Genomic DNA, 20,440 nt, shown 5'->3' on the forward strand with positions numbered 1-20,440 from the left:
TGGTCGAGCTCGACGCCGGTCGCGGCGAGTCCCGCCCCCGCCACGCCCCGCGCCGCGGGCCGGGCCGTGAGGAGGCGTGGCCAGGCGGGGCGGCGCGCTCTCCCTCGGAGGCCCGGCGGCCCGGCCCGGCGGCGCGGCGGGGTTGGGGCCCGCGGAGCTTCGGGGCGCGAGCCGCGCGGGGGTTCCCGGCCCAGCCGCGCCGCGCCTCGCCCCTCGGCACGCAGGCCCCGCGCCCGCGCACGCGCGCCGGCCGCCGGCGCCTGGGTCCCCGCGAGCCGCGCGGGGCGGGAGGCCGGCGCGAGGTGGTGGGGGAGGAGCCCGCCGCCGCCGGCGAGGCGAGGAGCATGTCCGCAACTCGAGCCAAGAAAGTGAAGATGGCCACCAAATCCTGCCCCGAGTGCGACCAACAGGTGGGCGCGCGGGCGGGCGGGCGCTGGCCGGGCGGGGGCGGGGGCGGCGGGGGAGGCGGGGCGCGGTTGCCCGGGAGACGCGGGGCGGCGGCCCTCCGGCTGGGGTCCTCGGGGTCGGCCGGGCGGGCGGGCGCCGCGGTCCCCAGCCCCCTTGGGCTCGCGGGCCAGGCCTTGGCCGCGCCGCCCCTCCTGCCGCCCGGGGTTGCTTTGTCCCCAGTCCAGATGTGTACGCTGGGGGTCCCCAAATCGTGCCCCCCGCGTCCTGGGTGGGCGCTTAAATATGACAAAAGGGACTGCAATGAAATGCTAAGTTTTTGTGAATTTGCCCCCCCCCATGCATTGTTTTTAATGTTGTGTAATCACAAATCATTTATTTGCATTGTTTTTAATGAACATTATTGAAGAACACCCGCATTTGAAACCCTTCCCTTCTGGGCGCTTCTCATCCCACCGGTCGCAGTATTCAGTTATAAATTTGGCGTGTCTTACACTTTAGAAAAATTTGTGTTTTTATAAATCTGAAATGATTCCTGAATTTGAAATGAATGATTCCTGTCTGTATTGAACTCATGGTGTATTTGTTGTAATTTTTTTAAACCTCATTCATGTTTCCTACATTTTAGCATGCTTTATTCTTTACTAATGTATTATATTATGACGTTTCTCAGAGCTTTAAAATTTAAGTGAAAACTCTCTCAATTCAAACCACTCATAAGGCCCTCATTTTAAGCCAGCATGCAGATCTGGGTGTGTTTTTTCCATTTCCACTCAGTGAATTTTTTCAAAATGACTACCTCTCTCATCCCTCCTCCCCCGCCCCCCTTTTTTTCCGATGGTGCCGGGCTAATGCATGGTGGGTAGGCGAGTACTCTACCACGGAACTACATCCTCAACTCAAAGGAGACTTTTGTAAACAGCTGGTGTGTGTGTGTGGGGGGGGGGGGGGGTACTGGGGATGAAACCCAGGGTCTTTCTACCTCAGGGCTATACTCAGACCTATTTTATACTTTATTTGGAAACAGGGTCTCACTAAGTTGCTGAGAGTCTCACTAAGTAGCGGAGTCTGGCTTCAAACCTGTGCGATCCTCCTGTCTCAGCCTCCCAAGTGCTGGGATTACAAACTGTGCCACCACCCCTGGCTAAACAGCTGATTTTAATGTATTCTTTAAGGAGCAATCTTGTAGGTTGATGAAATCTTGTAACAGAAAACATGTTAAGTATTTTATTCTGCATCATTCCTAGGCAGTGGTAAAAATGCTGATCAGAGATTGTGTAAGAATAGTTTATTGAGCTCTACCAGTATGCACTATAAAAATAATTTAGTCATGTTTTCCAAAGCAAAGAGTTACTTTCATTGTTACTCGTAGACTAAATTTGTTAAATCCTAACAAGATTAGACTGTGATATGTCTGTCAACAGATTATTTAAATGTTTAAATTACTTCCCATTATTCCATTTAATTGTGGAGAAGTATAAGATTTAGATGGTATTCATTATGCATTCCAGCTTCTGTAGAACACAAGTCACTGCAAATCTTGTCCTTACTTCACTTGATATAAAGTAATCTTTCAGGAAAAATAATCTTTTCAGTACCTTAGTTAAAGACAGAGTGAAGGATAATAAACTTGTAGGAGCTCCTAGAATTGTTCAGCAAAATATGGTCAGTGTTTTATTCAGAAGGAACACAATAGTTTTGTTAAACACACATGCACATACGCACATGTGTGTATTCTTTTGTAGAAAGCAGTTTGATGTGGCTGCAATCACAACATACTATAGATTGGGTGGATTAAGAGAATTAATTTTCTTACAGTTTGCCACGCTGAAGTCCAAGGTCAGGGTGTGTTCTGTGAGGGCTCTCTTGGCTTGCGGGTGGGTTACCTCTCTTCTGAGTGTCCTCTTGTGGCAAGACAGAGAGAGAGCAAACTCTCATCTCTTTTAAAATCACTAATCCTTTTACTAAGGCCCATTTCATGACTTCATCTAAACTTAATTATTCTTTTAAAGGCCTCGCCTCCAATATTGTGTCACTGGATATTAAGTATTCAGTATATGATTTTTGTTTTCTGATGGGGGAGACAATCTGTAGCAAATAAGTACATAATTTTTGATGTTGGTGTGTTTTGTCCTTCTAAATACTCGAGAGAACCTACCGTAATGTACATAATGATGAATTAAAACTTTTGGTGATCTTTTTTGGTAGAATATAAGAGGTTTATTTAGAGAAGTAGGGTACAGTTTGAGAGAATGCCATGACAAAGGGTTATGTTCCAGAAAAAAGGTCTGGAATGTTTTCTTTATAGCAGTGGAAAATGGCCAAAACATTTTGGTGATTTTTTAAATTGTTCTTTCTTCTAGTAAAAGTAAATGAAGAAACTCATAGGTTAATTTTAGCTTTTTAACTAGAAAGCTACATCTTAAAAGTGTGAGTTTATTTTAGTTTTAAACTGGAAAAAATATAATCTAGAAATAAACCCATTTTCTCTTTTTTTTTCCTCTTTTTTCTTTTTTTTCTCGTCATACTGGGGATGGAACCCAGGGGCATAATACCTCCAAGCTACACTCTCAGCCCTGTTTTTTTATTTTTATTTTTTGGTGGTACTGGGGTTTCTAGAAGCACTTCTACCTCCGGGCTACACTCCCAGACCTATTTTATATTTTTATTTGGAAACAGGGTCTCTTAAGCCAGCACAGCTGGCTTCGAATCTGCGCGATCCTCCTGTCTCTGCCTCCCAAGCTCGGGGATTACAAGCGTGCGCCACCACGCCCGGCGGCGTTAGCCCTGTTTTTTATTCTTTATTTTGAAACATGGTCTCACTGAGTTGTGAAGGACCTAAGTAGCTGAGGCTGTCCATGAACCGTGATCCTCCTGTCTCAGACTCTCAAATTCTGAGATTATAAGCCTGTGCTACCACACCTGGCTCAGAAACCCATTTTCTAAACAACATATTAGAAAATTGCTGTGACTTTTTTTTTTTTTTTTTCGGTACTGAAGTTGGAACCCAGGGAATTTCTACCTCCAACTTACATCCCCAACCTCATTTTACTTATTTGGAAACAGAGTTTTACTAGGTTGCTGAGAATCTCACTGTCCTCAAACCTGTGATCCTCTTGTCTCAGCCTCCCGAGTACTGGGATTACAAGTGTGCACCACCATGCCCAACTTTGCTGTGACTTTTGCTACTTAACAAACATTAAACTAGAAAATAGGTGTAGTTTACAAAACATATATGTAAAATCTTTAAAGTTTTCCATTTCTTTAGTTGACTAGATTTGCATATCTTCTCTTTAAAAAAAAAAAAAAAAACTGGGCATGATGGCACATGCCTGTAACCTCCTGTACTTGGGAGGCCGAGACTGGAGGATCAAAGGGTTGTGCAACTAAGTGGGGCCCTCTAACTTAGTGAGACCCTGTTTCAAAAATAAAAAGGGCAGAGTAGTATGTCGTTCAGAGGTAGAATGGCCCTGGGTTTAATCACCAGTCCCCCTAAAACAAAACAAACAAAAACTGGTACAGAGAAAAAAAGAGCTAGAATTTCAGCCATTTTTAAACATCTCCTTTGCAAGCCTATTTTTTTTCTTTTTTTTTTTTTTTTTGGTGGTACTGGGATTCCTGGAAGCCCTTCTACCTTCGCGCTACACTCCCAGACCTATTTTATACTTTTTATTTGGAAACAGGGTCTCTTAAGTCAGTGAGGCTGGCTTCGAACCTGCACGATCCTCCTGTCTCCGCCTCCCAAGCGTGGGATTACAAGCGTGCGCCACCACTCCTGGCGCAAGCCAATTTTTAAAATATAGTTCTAAAATATCTAAGCCACAATACTTTCATTTTCAAGGGGGTTCAGTCCACTTTTTTTTTTTGTATTCAAAATTTTCCCAGTTTTCTGGTATCTTAGGTGAATATATCTGGTTTTACCTTCATTTTTGTAAACTAAAGCAACTTTTTTTCTTCCATTAATAGGAAATTTATATGATATATAGAAAATGTGTGCTCTAGGTAACTTTGGTTCTCTTAGCAGTAAATGATATACAGTAGTCTAACCAGGAGCAATGGCATAGGCCTCTCATCCCAGACTCCTGAGGCTGAGGCAGGAGGATTGCATGTTTAAGTCCAGCCTTGACAGTTGATCTCAAAATAAAAGTAAATATATAAAAAGGCTGGAGATGGAGCTCAGCGGTAGAGTGTGCTTTGGTTCAATCCCCCAGTACTGAACAAAGAAAAAAAAATAATCTACCCTTATTTGTGGTAAATATATCTCAAGATTACTTACCTGATACCTGAAACCTCACTATGAAACCCTGAATGTACTGTTTTCACTCTACATATATGCCTTATAAAATTTAAATTATAGCTGGGCTTGGCTTAGTGGCACAGGCTTGTAATCCTCCTCTCTCCACCTCCCAAGCTTGGCGTGCGCCATCACCTATTAAATAGGACTTTGGAATGAATTAGCTCAGCTACATGGAGGTTTCTTAAGTGAAACTCGGGGACAAAAATAGAACCCTCAATTGAATTAGTGTTTATGTATCTGGATCCCAAAGCCACATATATTTCTCATCTAACTGTAGTACTGTTGTATGATTTTCTTGTTTATGACAGAGACCTACATTTATTGGGTTTTAGTAGGTAGAAGAAAATGCTTGTTGATTAGCAAAGCGGCTGTTGAGTAAAAATGTCATGCTTTTGTGTTTTTTCCGTAGCGTGAACAATCTACATTACCGTGGATACCATTACTGACATGTTTAGTATAAATGAAATAAGTCAGTACTTTTGAGTGTGCTGTCTCTGAAGATGTGAATTTAACATTGTCAGTCTACTTTGGGTATATTTATAAAATACAATAAATGCAATAAGATAAGCACAACATTAAAAAAAAACAATAAAATAAACGCAACATTACATTTTCCATCATGGTCTGAAGGGCTCTCATCAAATTCTTTGTATATGTGTGTTACTGAGGACCCAAGGGTATTTGACCTCTAAGCTACATCTCCAGCCCTATTTTTTTTTTTTTAATGGGGATCTCATTAAATTGTTGGGGCCTTGCTAAATTGCTGAGACTGGCCTTGGACCTGGGATCCTTCTGTCTCTGCCTCCTCAGTGCTGGGAATACAAGCCTGTACCACCATGCTCAGGTCCATTTATTTTTTAGTTTTGAAATAATGTTTATGAGAGTTTTGCTATGTTGGTGACAGTGTCCTTGAGCCTATGATTTTCCTATCTCAGACTCCCAAGTACTGGGATTATAGGCATGAACCAGGCTTCTCATCACATTCTTAAAAAAAAGAAGCTATTATAAATATCTTTGTATAGTAGTCATTGTTACGTTTCTTAAATGCAAATTAGAGATCCTTGTTTAGTATTTAAAAAAAATTTTTTTTTTGTTTGTATGTGTATGGGGAGTTGAACCTAGGGGCATCATTCCTCTGAGCTACACCCCAGCCTTGTTTTATTTTTAATTTTGAAATGGTCTTACTAGGTTGCTGAGGACTTCACTACTTCACTAAATTGCTGAGGCTGGCCTCTAACCTAAGATCCTCCTGTCTCAGCCTCACAAGTACTAGGATTATAGGCATGCACCTCCAGGCCTAGCTTGTGCAGTACTCTTTTTTTTTTTTGGAGGGTCTGGGGATGGAACCCAGAGGCATTCGACCTCCAAGCTACACCCCCTGCCCAATTTTATATTCTTTTTATTTTGAAACAGGGTCTCACTGAGTTGTGAAGGGCCTCACCAAGTAGCTGAGGCTGTCTGTGAACCGGATCCTCCAGTCTCATTCTCCCAAATGCAGGGATGACAAGTGTGCGCCACGACGCCCAGCTTGTGCAGTATTCTTATACAAAGAAAAAGAACTCTTCTGCCAAAAACTAAATTCAGTTTAATTAGATGGAGTATATTCTAGAATCTGAGATGTTTTCTACATATGTGGGTAAAAAGCTTTATAACTTAAGCAGAGCAGCCAGCAAATGAAATTCATCCTGTTTTCTCCTTAGATGATTCAGTTCTCTTGAGATACAATTGTATAATTATATCCTGCTCTTTTCTAAAAACTGTCTCATAACTTCAAGAATGACACAGCCTAGCCGGGCGTGGTGGCGCACGCTTGTAATCCCCGCGCCCCTGTTTTATATTTTATAAAAATATAAAAATAGGTCTGGGAGTGTAACCTGGAGGTAGAAGGGTTTCCAGCAACCCCAGTACCACACACACAAAAAAAAAACCCACAAAACACAAAACAAAACAAAAAAGAATGATGCAGCCTAGAAATATTTAGGAAGCTCTTTCTGGGCAGAGCTGAATTTAAGGAAGACAAAAATTAACCAATTGCTTTTAGTATATGACTATCAACTGTAGGGCCTCGAGTAAAGAAACAGTATTTTTATAGCATTAATTATAAACAAAAACCAATCTTAAAGTCACAATTCCACAAAAAGTAGAGCTTTTTATTATCTGCCAAGATAAGAAAGTACAAGGACCTCATTGGCTATGCTTATAGAGAGACTTAATGTGTTCTAATTATTCTAAAAGTATTTTTTTGTTAATATTAATTTCTATTTTTTGTGAAATGTCTGGATTCTAAGAGTTGGAGGAGGCTAAAGCTTTTAAATGACTTTTAATAATATTTTGCCTTAAAATATTTGTAAATTCAACACTAAGAAAACAACCCAATTAAAAAATGGGCAAGTGAACTAAATAGACATGTCACATAAGAAGAAATTCAAATGGCCAATAAATGTATCATTAGCAGTCAGAGGGATGCAAATCAAAACTACCCTGAGCCAGACATGGTGGCACACACTTGTAATCCCAGAATTCAAGTGGTAGAGGTGGAGACTGGAGAATGGCGGTTTGCGGACAGCCTCAGCTACTTGACAAGGTCTTCACAACTCAGTGAGACCTGCTTCAAAAAAATAAAAAAGACTAAAAAAAAATAGGGTTGGGGGTGTAGCTCAGAGGTACAAAGAAGAGAAAGAACTGACCTGAAATTTCACCTAACTTCAGTTAGGATGGCAGTCATTAAAAACGCAAGCAAAAGAGCTGGGCACGGCGGCATGTGCTCAGCATTTGGGAGGCTGAAATAGGCGGATCTGGGTTTGAGGACAGCCTCAGCTACTTAGGCCCTTTGCAACTCAGTGAGACCCTGTTTTAAAATAGAATAAAAAATAGGGCTGGGGATGTAGCTCGGAGGTAAAATGCCTTTGAGTCTCATCCCCAGTACCCCCCCCCCCCAACAACAACAGCAACAAATGCTAGCAAGGATGTAGAGAAGCAAGAACTCTTAATTGTTGGTGGGATTGCAAATTGGTGCAACCACCTTGGACAACAGTATGGAGGATCCTCAGAACAGGAATGAACCCACCATATGATCTAGCAATACTATTTCATGGAAACCAAACTACCAAACTATTGCATGCATATCTATGTTCATAGCCACACCATTCAAAATTGCCAGGATGTCCATCAACAGATGAATGGATTACAAAATATGGGATATGTACACAATGTAATTTTTTTGGGGGGAGGGTGTCTGGGGATGGAACCCAGGGGCATTCTACCTCAGATCTACACCCCCTGCCCTATTTTTTTATCTTTTTATTTTGAAACCGGGTCTCACTGAGTTGCAGAGGACCTCACTAAGTAGCTGAGGCTGTCTGCGAACTGCATTCCTCCAGGTCTCAGCCTCCCGAATGCTGGGATTACAAGCGTGCGCCACCACGCCCGTCTTACACAATGTAATTTTACAAACTGGAGAACATTATACTAAGTGAGGTTAGTCAATCACAAAAAGTAAGAAATTGGATGCTCTTTCTAATATGTGGAAGCTAGGGAGAAAATGGGTCTTATAGGAGGATCTCTAGAGGAAGAAGGAGAAACCACAGATGAGCAAATAAGGTGACCTAACTGAGGAGGATAGGAGGTGGGGGAGAGAGATTCCCTAATGAACATGATGTCCATTCATAAACATATCACAGTCAATCACTAAGCCAAACATGAGGGGGGGGGGAATGGAGTGGAAATTGGGGAAGGGTTAAAGGAGTGATGTGTGCATGTGTGCCTCTACTGTCTTGTACTCCATTAAGATGTATGACTACAATGCATTAATAAAATTAAAAAAATAATTCTCAATAATAAAGAAAAAATAGAGCTAGGCGTGGTGGTGCACACTTGTAATCCCAGCATTTGGGCAGCTGAGACAGGAGGATCCAGGTTCACAGACAGCCTCAGCTACTTAGTGAGACCTGTTTCAAAATAAAGAATAAAAAATAGAGCCGAGGGAGTGGGTTGGAGTTAGAATGCCCCTGGGTTCCATCCCCAGGACCCAGGACCGCAAAAAAATAAAAAAATAAAAATAAATAAATAAATAAATGACAAAATAAAAATAAATAATAAAAATAAAAAGAGCTATCCAGCTCAGAGATAGAGTGCCTCTGCGTTCAGCCCCCAATAGGACAGAAAACAAAACGAAAAACAGCATTGCTTATATATCCCTAATTGTAGCTATCTTAAGAACTAAAACTACCAGGAAGAAATCTCAAATTGTACTTAGTAGTGCAATATTAGCAACAATATTATAACTATCACTTTGGAAACTGTTACATAGATTGAAGAATAAAGTAAAGAAGTAATTATTTTAAGAGCTAGGCTTGGTTGCGCATATTTATAATCCCAGTATTTGGGGGCTGAGACAGGAGGAACCAGGTTCATGGCCAGCCTCAGCTACTTAGGCCCTCAGTAACTTAGTGAGACCCTGTTTCAAAATAAAGAAGAAAAATCAGGCTGGAGGTATAGCTTGGAGGTAGAATGCCCCTAGGTTCAGTCCCTAGCATGACAAAAAGAAAAGAAGTAATTATGTTAATATGACCAGAAAACACAAATTTCAAAATGATCAATACAGATACAAAATGAAATAAACCCTACAGTATTTGGAATATATTATAAGTAAATATGAACTTACTTGTTTCTGGAAAGTAGGCATTTCCTAGCTATCTCCATTGAAAACACATAAAAACAAAGACCCAACCCAGTGGTAACCTCATCCTCAGATGGTAGTCACTGACATGTTCCAGCAATCCTTGGAGAAAATAAACTTGTACACATGAAATAGAGAAAGGAATCAACCATATGTATTTTGCAAGTTTGGAAACAGATGCCTGAATAACTTGAGTGTTTTGTCCAAGGTTCTTGGAGTTCAGATTCTGGATCTGGACTGGACTCCTATATTCTCTTTTGTTCATATTACACTTTCCCCCTGCAAACTGGTTGTTGTGAAATATTTGTCAGAGGTAATTGGCAGCTTCCTCTCTTGTGTTAGAACACTGAGGTTTCTGTTTTCCCTCCTTATCACTAGTGGTCAATGTGAGCTTGATTCTTGTTTTTCCTGTCTTTGAAGCATCTGGCAGAACTACCTTTCTTCCATTTCCATTCTCACTTTTCCTAAATCTTAAGCTGGGATTTCTTTAATGACTTCCCAACCATTGTCCTTTTCCTGATTTGTTGTATACCATAAATTGCTGTCAGGTTAACATTTTAGGAAATGCTGGGTGTTTTTTTTTTCCCTATATACCTCCTCTGGGTCCAACTCTATAAAGGTTTTCTATCCATTCACATCTACAACATATTTGTCATTGAATTTACTCTTAATGGAAATATATGGTGTCCATGGTATTGTAAGCACTAGGAAAGTATGAATATGTATAAAATATCATCGGTATCTCAGATGCTTTGCTGTAAAGAGGTAAAGTTTAAATATGACTTCTACTTGAAGTAATTTGTTCACCTGAGACTATATAAACATTGAGAAATTTAACAATAGAAAAAGCACTGCCAGACTTGGTGGAACATGCTTGTAATCCCAGCATTTGGGAGACTAAGACAGGAGGATCACGGTTTGTGGACAGCCTCAGCTACTTAGGCCCTTTGCACTCAGTGAAACCCTGTTTCAAAAATAAAGAATAGCCGGGCGTGGTGGCACACGCTTGTAATCCCGGCGCTTGGGAGGCAGAGACAGGAGGATCGCGCAGGTTCGAAGCCAGGCGCGTGTGCTGGCTTAAGAGACTTAACCCTGTTTCCAAATAAAAATACAAAATAGGTGTCTGGGAGTGGAGCCCGGAGGTAGAAGGGCGTCCAGGAACCCCAGTACCACCACACACACACACACACACAAAAAAAAAATAGGAGCGGGATTACAGTTTGGAGGTAGAATGCCCTCCCTAGTACCGCAAAAGAATAAAAGGGCTGGGAGTGTAGCTTGAAGGCAGAATGCCCCTAGTACCGCAAAAACAAAACAAAACAAAAAACTAATACATTTTTCTTTTTTTTTTTTTCCTACAGGTTCCTGTTGCATGTAAATCATGTCCTTGTGGTTATGTATTTATTAGCAGAAAGCTTTTAAATGCAAAGCACTCAGAGAAATCACCACCTTCTACAGGTAATTGTGAAAGTTTAATATTAAAATATTAGTTATTGGAGGGCTGGGAATATAGATCAGTGGCAAAACAAAGCTTTGGCAATGCTCGAAGCCCTGAGTTTCCTTAGCACAAAAAAACTAAGCAACCTAACAGAAAACAAACTTAGCTTTTGGAAATCATTGGTTTATTCCATTTAAATTTTAACTTCCTTATAATGTCTATACAATTAATAATTTTATTTAAGTTCTTAAAAAGCTTAAGTAATAGTTGACATTGAGTAAAATGGACGTATATAAAATGTGCTGTTTAGAGCCGGGCAGGATGGCTTGTAATCCCAGTACTTGGGAGGCTGAGACAGGAGGATCTTGTAGGTTTGAAGCCAGCCTCAGATACTTGGTGAGGCTCTCAGTAACTTTAGTGAGACCCTCTTTCTAAATAAAACACAAAATAGGTCTGGGAGTATAGCCTGGGTTCCACTCCCAGTACCATAAAAAAAAAAAAAAATAGTGCAGTTTAAGTTTTGACATATGTATACACCAATCACTATAGTCAATATTGTAAACTTTTGTCATTCCAAAAAGTTTCCTAGTTCCCTTTTTCTTGTGTGTGGTAATGGGGATGGAACTCAAGGCCCAGGGTTTTTCTACCTCTGGGCTACACTCCCAGACCTCTTTTATATTTTATTTGGAAACATGGTACCACTAAATAGCTGAGGCTGGCTTTGAACCTGCCTAATCCTCCTGTCTTAGCCTCCCAAGTACTAGGATTACAGGGTGTGCGCAACCACACCCCGCTTCCTAGTTCCCTTTTTAAGCCCCCCCCCCACTGCTTCCCATCCCATATAACCACTTCTGTGTTTTGTCACTAATGGAGGCAGTAGTGTGTGCCATGCTAGTTTGCCTGGCCTCTTTTGCTAAGAGTGTTCTTTTTGTGGATGTATCACTATTTTTTTATCCATTCACCTGTTGGATTTTTTTTCTCTCATAGTGCTGGTAACAGTTGCAACAATTTAGCACTGAACATGGTGGCCCACATCTGTAATCCCAGTACTTGGGAAGCTGAGACAGGAGAATCACAGGCTAGAAACCAGCCTAGGTAATTTAGTGAGGCTCTCAGCAGCTTAATGAAAACATGTTTCAAAATAAAAAATAAAATAGGGCTGGATGCTCTGAGGTAAAACACTAGGGTTCAATCCAAATAGCACCAAAAAAGAAAAAAATCTGCAACAACTTTAAAATTTTCTGTTTAACTAATGGCTGAAAAATATAATGTGGTCTTGTTATGAATATAATTTTTTGTTGGTTATATTTCATAATTCTCTGAAAATATCTTAAATAATTTTGGCCAGGTGTGGTGGTACACATCAGTAATCCCAGTATTTGGCTGAGACAGGAGGATTGTAGGTTGAAGGACAGATTTAGCAACTCTCATCAGCCTGGTTAATTAGCTGTTTGGTGTAGATCTTTAAATTTGCTTTTCCAGATGGGGGTGATTAGTAACATCAGGGGTGCCATTCTATATTAAATAACTACGTATTTTTTTCTTTCTAAAATTTTAGTTATAAATCCTATAAAAGCTTAAGTAAACTGAAGTTTCAAATGAGATACTAGTTCATTTGGAGGTTCCTCAGAAGACTAAAAATAAAACCACCACATGACTCAGCTGTATCACTCCTCAATGTCTTTCTGAAGAATTAGTCAGAATATTATAGTGACACATGCATACCCATGCACATTTCACAGTAGCCAAATTATGAAACCAACCTAGGTGTCTGTCAACAGATGAATAGATTTAAAAAACGTGGTCTATACACACAGTAGAATTTTACTCAGCCATAAACAAGAACAAAGTTATGTCATTTGCAGAAAAATGGATTAAACTTGAGAATGTTATGCTAAATGAGATATACCAGACTAAGTAAATCAGAGATTGTATGTTTTTTCTCATGTGTGGAAGGGGGGGGGGGGAAGAAAAGGGACCTTATGAAAATTATATGAGAGACCGGTAGAGTAATATAAAGGGGTGGGAGAGGCATGGAGAAGGGAACAGATGAAATAATTTATGTGCATATATAATGTATCCCTATGAATTTCATTATCATGTACAATTACAATATACCAATAAAAAATAAAGACTTCCTCTAGCCATGTGTGGTGGCACATGCTTGTAATCCCAGCATTCAGAAGGCAGAGACCAGAGGATCGCGGTTCGCGGACAGCCTCAGCTACTTAGTAAGACCCTCTGCAACTTAGTGAGACCCTGTCTCAAAATAATAAAAAATAGGGCAGGGGGTATAGCTTAGAGGTCCAATGCCCCTGGGTTCCATCCTGAGATTACCCCCCCCCAAAAAAAAAAAAAGAGTTCCTCTAAAGGAGAGAAAAGAGATTGAAGACATCAAAAAGTTAGTATTGCTTCTTTTTAAAAATACATTGGGGATTGAACTCTGCCTCTGAACTACGCCACTCTAGTTCCTTTTTATTTTTGATTTTGAAACACGGTCTTACTGAGTTGCTGAGGTCTTGCTAAATTGCTGAGGTTGTCCTCAAACCTACAGTCCTCCCTGTCTCCACCTCTGAAGTACAGGTATTCGCCACCATACCCAGCTCTTATTGGTATTTTAACTGTATATTTCTCAGTGGGAATGGGGTAAGCTTAGTCAAAAAACCTCCTGAATTTTTTTATTTTTTTAATTTTAATTTTTAATTTTTTATTTTTTGTGGGTCTGGGGATGGAACCCATGGGCATTCTACCTCCGAGCTACACCCCTAGCCCTATTTTTTATTCTTTATTTTGAAACAGGGTCTCACTAAGTTGTGGATGGCCTTACTAAGTAGCTGAGACTGTCCACAAACTGCAATCCTCCGGTCTCTGGGATTACAAGTAGGTGCCACCATGCTCAGCCCTCCTGAGTTTTTAATGGGAGAGAGAGAAAAAGAGAATAACCAGACCTGAACTTTTTTTTTTTTCAAATTATTATTTAAGATAACAGACAGAGGCTAATAAGTCTAAAGAAGGATTAATTCATTTTGGTTAAGAAAAATGGAGATACTGTTATTTATCCCTTTTATAAACCAAATTTGATTGAATATTAATTCATTAGTAAGTGTTACAGTTTGAAATGATATGGTTTTGGAGAAACTGTTTTTGAGGACCCCCGTTAGGGTTCCGGACATAATTTCCCTCAAAACACACAACCCCAAAACCAGAAGAAACCGTGGGTTCTTGTCCTGAGCTAAGGGCAAATACACATTAGCCCGCACTCTTGCTGAAGATTTAAAGAAGTTTATTAAAAAGATAGAAATACAGAAGATAGTTACAGCCCCATGCAAGAATGGCATGGGGGGTGGTTCAAATGAATGTCCCACCAAAGATATAACATGTGGACCAGACTTTTTATACCCATGGCCTCCATCTTGTTTACGTAATTCTTTTTTTTTTTGGTGGTACTGGGGTTCCTGGAAGCCCTTCTACCTCCGGGCTACACTCCCAGACTTCTTTTTACGTTTTATATTTGGAAACAGGGTCTCCTAAGCCAGCTCACGCGGCTGGCTTCGAACCTGCACGATCCTCCTGTCTCTGCCTCCCAAGCGCGGGGATTACAAGCCTGCGCCACCACGCCCGGCCTTGTTTACGTGTAATTCTGACTTAGTAAACGTCCCTGTAAGGTTCCTCCCCCTGCAAGGTGTGGCGAGGTGTCTCCTTTCACAAAGTCCACCCCTCCTCCCATCCTAGCTAGATCATCCAATTATTATGTAAACCCGTCTTTAGAATGAGGATGAGGAAGTCCAAGTTCTCCTCTCCTATAGGCTTGGGAATTACCTTTAGCTAGGTTAATTTACATTGGAATAATTGCCTGCTTCTAGGCAGAAACCAAGTCCTTTCACAGATTTGCCCCTCACCCAATTTTTGGAATATATTAATAATCATAGCTTTCTCAAATCTTCCTAGGTCATTCCCAATACTGGTACAGTAAGTGGTCCTCAACTCTGAGATAGATATTTGATTTTGTTATTTAAGATGGCATTGTTCAGCCACACATGGTGGTGTACTCTTTTAGTACTTGGGAGGCTCAGGCGGGAGGGGGAGGATCACAGATTCAAGGACAGCCTCAGGAAGTAGTAGGACTAGTGATACCCTGTTTCCAAATAAAATTAAAAAATAGGCCTAGGGGTGTAGCTTGGAGCCAGAGACCTCTGGGTTAAATCTCTACTGTGTATGTGCACACATACACACACACACACACGTACATAAAAAGCATTGCTCAACTAGGCATGGTGGGTCATGGTCATGCTTGTAATCTCAGTACTTGGGATGCTTGTAATCCCAATCTTTGGGAGGTTGAGACAGTGATTTTGTGGCCAGCCTGAGCTACTTAGGCCCTCCAAAACTTAGTGAGATCCTGTTTCAAAATAAAGAATAAAAATAGAGCTGCGAGGATAGCTCGAAGGTAAAATGCCCTTGTTCAATCCCCAGTACTGCAAAAACAAAAATAAAAAAACCCACCAACAACAGAATGCACCATTCTCCTTACATATTAATTGCTTTTAAATGCTGTACGTTGCTAGTGTGGTGGCACATGTTCTTGTATTTGGTTTTTTAAATCATATTAATTATGCCAGGCGTGGTGGCTCACACTTGTAATCCCTGTGCTTGGGAGGCAGGGACAGGAGGATCCCACAGGTTCGAAGCCAGCCGCACGCGCTGGCTTAGGAGACCCTTTTTCCAAATAAAAATGTAAAAATAGGTCTGGGAGTGTAGCCCGGAGGTAGAAGGGTTCCAGGAACCCCAGAACCACCAAAAAAAAAAAAATCATATTACTTATGTGATAGCTATATCTTTAAGGCATTTTTCATAGAATTCTGACTTCTAATTAAGACTGATTATTTTTAAGTCTATTTCACAGCTGTTGTACTAGGATTTCTTTCCAATATATTTCCAGATTAATTCTATTCTTTCTTATATACTGTACCAGTATTGGGAATGGCCTAGGAAGATTTGAGAAAGCTCTTTCACCAAAAATTGGTGAAAGGACTTGGTTTCTGCCAAAAAAAGCAGGCAACTATTCCAATGTAAATTAACCTAGCTAAAGGTAATTAGCAAGTCCGTAGGAGAGGGGAACTAGGACTTCCTCATCCTCATTCTAAAGACAGGTTTACCTAATAATTGGATAATCTAGCTAGGATGGGAGGAGGGGGTCGACCTTCAACCATGACCTTCGTGAAAAGAGACACCTTGGTGGGAAAGTACACCTTGGCGGGAAGTAAGGGGAGGTACCTTACAGGGATTTTTACTATGTCAGAATTATGTGAACAAGATGGAGGGTGTCGTGTATAAAATGTGTTCTGTGTTTTGTATCTCGGTGAATTCGTTCGAACCATCCTCCCCATGCCACTCTTGAGTGGCATGAGGCTGTAACTGTCTTCTGTATTTCTATCTTTTTAATAAACTTCTTTAAATCTTCAGCAAGAGTTCAGACTAATGTGTATTTATCCTTAGCTCAGGAGAAGAACCCGCGCTTTTTATCTTTTTCTTTTTTGGCGGAATTATTCCCAGGGGTCAAACAAGGATCCCTGGGGAGGGTTCCCCCAGACAGTAACTGTTGCAGTTTGGGAGAGTATAGTTGTGGGGAAACTGTCCCCAGGGACCCCTGCTAGGGTCCTGGACACACTTTCCCTCAAACCACAACAAAACCCAAAATGACCAAAAACAGAAAAAACCGCGTGTTCTTGTCCTGAACTAAGAATAAATATGCATAGCTTGGACAGTTGCTGAAGATTTAAAGAAGTTTATTAAAAACAAATACAGAAGATAGTTACAGCCCTGTGCCCGAGAGTGGCACAAGAGGGCAATTCGAATGAATTCACCAAAGAATTTCAGGATACTGAGTGTTTTTATCCTGATCAAGTCTGCGCAGGTCTTTTGATATGTAGATATGCTGCCCTATCCGCTGTCTCCATCCCAGCCCATCTTAGCCCAGTTTTCTGCTGTCTCCAGCCAGATTTGCCCTGTAGTGGGGGGGGGGGCAGCCCTGTCTCTGAACACAGACCTCTACACCTCTTGTTACTCTCCCAAGATGTGTGAAATTGCTTCTCTGGGACCTGGAATTTCCCCCCATCCCTTAGGCCATCTGTCTCTTCTTAGAAATGTAAAGAGACCTCTTCCCGGGCTCTGGCTTTTTCCTTCTCTTTAGAAATGTAAATTACAATTCCCTTCCTCCTGCCAGTCCTGGCTTTCTTTAGTACAAACGATATATTTTCAAAATTGGAAATCTTTCCCAATACTGGTACATTAATACATTTTAAAACTTCTCCCCAGTACTAGTACAGTAACCGTCTCCTCCAAAACCGTAACATATACTATGTGTTTGGGTTTATTTATTTATTTGTGGGTCTGGGGATCGAACCCAGGAGCATTTGATGTCTGAGCTACACCCCCTGCCCTATTTTTTTAATTCTTTAGTATTTATTTATTTATTTATTTATTTATTTTGCGGGTCTGGGGATGGAACCCAGGGGCATTCTACCTTCGAGCTACAACCCCTTGCCCTATTTTTTAATTCTTTATTTTGAAACTGGGTCTCACTGAGTTACAGAGGACCTCACTAAGTAGCTGAGGCTGTCCGTTAACCACAATCCTCCAGTCTCAGCCTCCTGAATGCTGGGATTACAAGCGTGTGCCACCACGCCCAGCTTAATTCTTTATTTTGAAACAGTCTCACTAAGTTGTGGAGGGCCTCACTAAGTAGCTGAAGCTGTCCATGAACAGTAATCCTCCGGTCTCAGCCTCCCAAATGCTGAGATTACAAGCATGCGCCCACCACGCCTGGCTGTGTTTGGGATTTTTTTTTAACTCATGTATTTTTTATTTCTGGAACAAATTTCTCATTAATTGTTTCATACCTGGGAAAAAGTTTCACAAAAGATGTGATGGTGTACCTTTTCTTTCCTATTATGGAGATTATTTATTTATTTATTTATTTATTTATTTATTTATTGCAGTACTGGGGAGGGAACCTAGGGGCATTCTACCTCTGAGCTATACCTCCAGCCCTATTTTTTTAAATTTTTTATTCTTTGTTTTGAATAAGATCTTACTGCCAGGCATGGTGGCGCATGCTTGTAATCCCAGCAGTTGGGAGGCTGAGACAGGAGGATCGCACAAGTTCAAAACCAGCCTCAGCAACTTAGTGAGGCTCTCAGCAACTTAGTGAGACCCCGTTTCCAAATAAAGTATAAAATAGGTCTGGGAGTGTAGCCCAGAGTTAGAAAAGCCCCTGGGTTCTACCCCCAGTAGCACACACACAAAAAAAGTTCTCTTGCATATTGCTGTATTTCCTGAGCTTAAGTCCTTATGTTAGTTGCTCTGTGTTTGACATATTTTGAATTAGTTTCGTAGTTTTTCTGATGATCTCACAGTGTCCTTTTTTTCTTGATGTACTTTTGTCCTGTTGTCTAAATATCTTTAGAACTTCCTTGGGAACAACAGCTCCTCCTCCTCTTCCCCCTTCTCCTCTTTTTTTGTGCTGGAGCTTAAACCCAGGGGCATTCTTCCTCTGTGTCTCTTCTTCTGTAAGAGCTGTCACATTCCTACTTATTTATTTATTTATTTTGCGGGTGTAGGGATGGAACACAGGGGCATTTGACCTCCGAGTTACACCCCCTGCCCTATTTTTTATTCTTTATTTTGAAATAGGGTCTCACTAAGTTGCAGAGGGCCTCACTAAGTAGCTGAGGCTGTCCACAAATTGTGACCCTCTGGTCTCAGCCAGGGGATTACAAGTGTGCGCCACCACGCCTGACTACTTACTCATATTTTGGATTATAGTTTTTTTTATTCTGGTTCCTTAATCAAAACCATCAGCTTTTCAGTTTTCTAAAATTCTACAATTTTGGATCATTACTACACTTTTCCCCTTTTTCTCTGTACTAGATTTATTTTCCTTTTTCCCATGTTTGTTTGTTTGTTTTTTGAGTGGGATTTTTTAAAGGTAGTGAGGAAAGCCAATCATGGTAGCACACATTTGTAATCCCAGTACTTGAAAGGCTGAGACAGGAGGATTGCAGGTTTGAGGACTGCCTCGAGCATAATGAGACTCTTAGCAACCTAGTGAGACCCTATTTCAAACTAAAAACTAAAATAGGGCTGGGGTGTAGCTCAGAGGTAGACTGGGTTCAATCACCAGCACTCCTGCTTGCCATACATGCACGCGCGCGCACACAAGAAGTTAACTTTTATTTTATTTTGTTATTTTTTGGTACTTGGGATTGAACCCAGAGGCATTCTACCTACAAGTAACATCCCTAGCTGGATTTTATTTCTTATTTGAAAATAGGGTCTCACTAGGTTGTTGAGAGCTGCAATAAGGTAGAGAGGCTGGCTTTGAACCTGCCATCCTCCTATCTCAGCCTCCCAAGTACTGGGATTACAGGCATGGACCACCACACTGGCAAAGTTATTTTTTTTAATACATTTGAAATACTTTTTAGACATCCAAATGACCTTGTTATGTAGGCAGTTTAGAAAGGAGATCACAGTAGACGGTCTAAACTTTGTAGCTGTCATAACAATAGAAGGTTATGATATTAAAAGAAAGTGATAGGTAAAGAGAAGGACAGGTTCTGGGGCTTTGATGTTAGAGATTGGGAAAGCAGGAATGGGGGAAGACATAGCAAAAAGGCAAAAAATAATGACAGGTGAGATGTTCTTTTGTCCTTGATGATGAGTTCCATTGAGTTCAGAATTATACTAATAGGGTGTTTTTGGCTGGGTGTGGTGGCGCACGCTTGTAATCCCAGCATTTGGGAGGCTGAGACAGGAGGATTGTGATTTGAGGACAACTTCAGCTACTACTTAGTGAGGCCCTTTGCAACTCAGTAAGACTGTTTCAAAATAAAGAATAAAAATAGGACTAGGGGGTGTAGCTCAGAGGTAGAATGCCCCTGGGTTCCATCCCCAGTAACACACACACACACACACACACACACACACACACACACACCCCAAATTATACTAGAGTATATTGAAAAGCAAATGGTTAAAAGTATAGGTAGAAAGCTTAATTATAAAGAAGTTTGCAGAAATGGGTGGGTAGCTGGAGGAAAAAATCTAAATGAATGTTTTTAGCCTGTTTTTTTTTTTGAGAGTGAGATTGTAAGCATTCACAAGAGTAGACAGTGACCAATACTGTCTTAACCACACCCAAAGCTCCTTTCCTTGATTACTGTTTTTAAACAAATCCCATGTTTCTAGAAGATATGCCTTTAAATATAAATACAATACCATTGTAATATAAAAATATTTCCTTAATATCAAATACTTAAGTATTCAAATTTTCAAATTTTCCATAAATGATCTTATTTATTTTGGTCCTGGGGATTGAATCCAGGGGCATATTCTATCTTGGAGCTATGCTTCCAGCCCTTTTTATTTTCTGCTTGAAACAGTATCTCGTAAGGTTGCTGAGGGTCTTGCCAAGATGCTGAGACTGACCTTGAGCCTGAGATCCCTTTTTAGCCTCTAAAGTACTGGGATTATAGGTGCATACCCAGTGAATTTATAGGTTTTTTTTTTTCTTTTTTTTCTTTTCTTTTTTTTTTTTTTGCAGTACTGGGGATAGAACCCA

The 20,440-nt window shown here is 40.9% G+C and overlaps 1 protein-coding gene across 2 annotated transcripts in view; it reads left to right on the forward strand.

Annotated features, from left to right (window-relative positions):
* Positions 1-344: 344 nt before the first annotated feature.
* Positions 345-20,440, forward strand: part of LOC308267463 (UPF0547 protein C16orf87) — a gene marked incomplete at both ends in the record, with an annotated part of 30,812 nt that continues 10,716 nt past the window's right edge. For both annotated transcript variants that reach the window (XM_080702192.1, XM_080702193.1), the window contains 2 exons: positions 345-410; positions 10,742-10,838. In XM_080702192.1, the coding sequence (XP_080558318.1) occupies positions 345-410; positions 10,742-10,838 (163 nt within the window). The remainder of the gene's footprint in view (positions 411-10,741; positions 10,839-20,440) is intronic.

The sequence above is a fragment of the Muscardinus avellanarius genome, assembly GCF_963383645.1.
Source record: "Muscardinus avellanarius genome assembly, chromosome: 10".
Lineage (NCBI taxonomy): Eukaryota > Metazoa > Chordata > Mammalia > Rodentia > Gliridae > Muscardinus > Muscardinus avellanarius.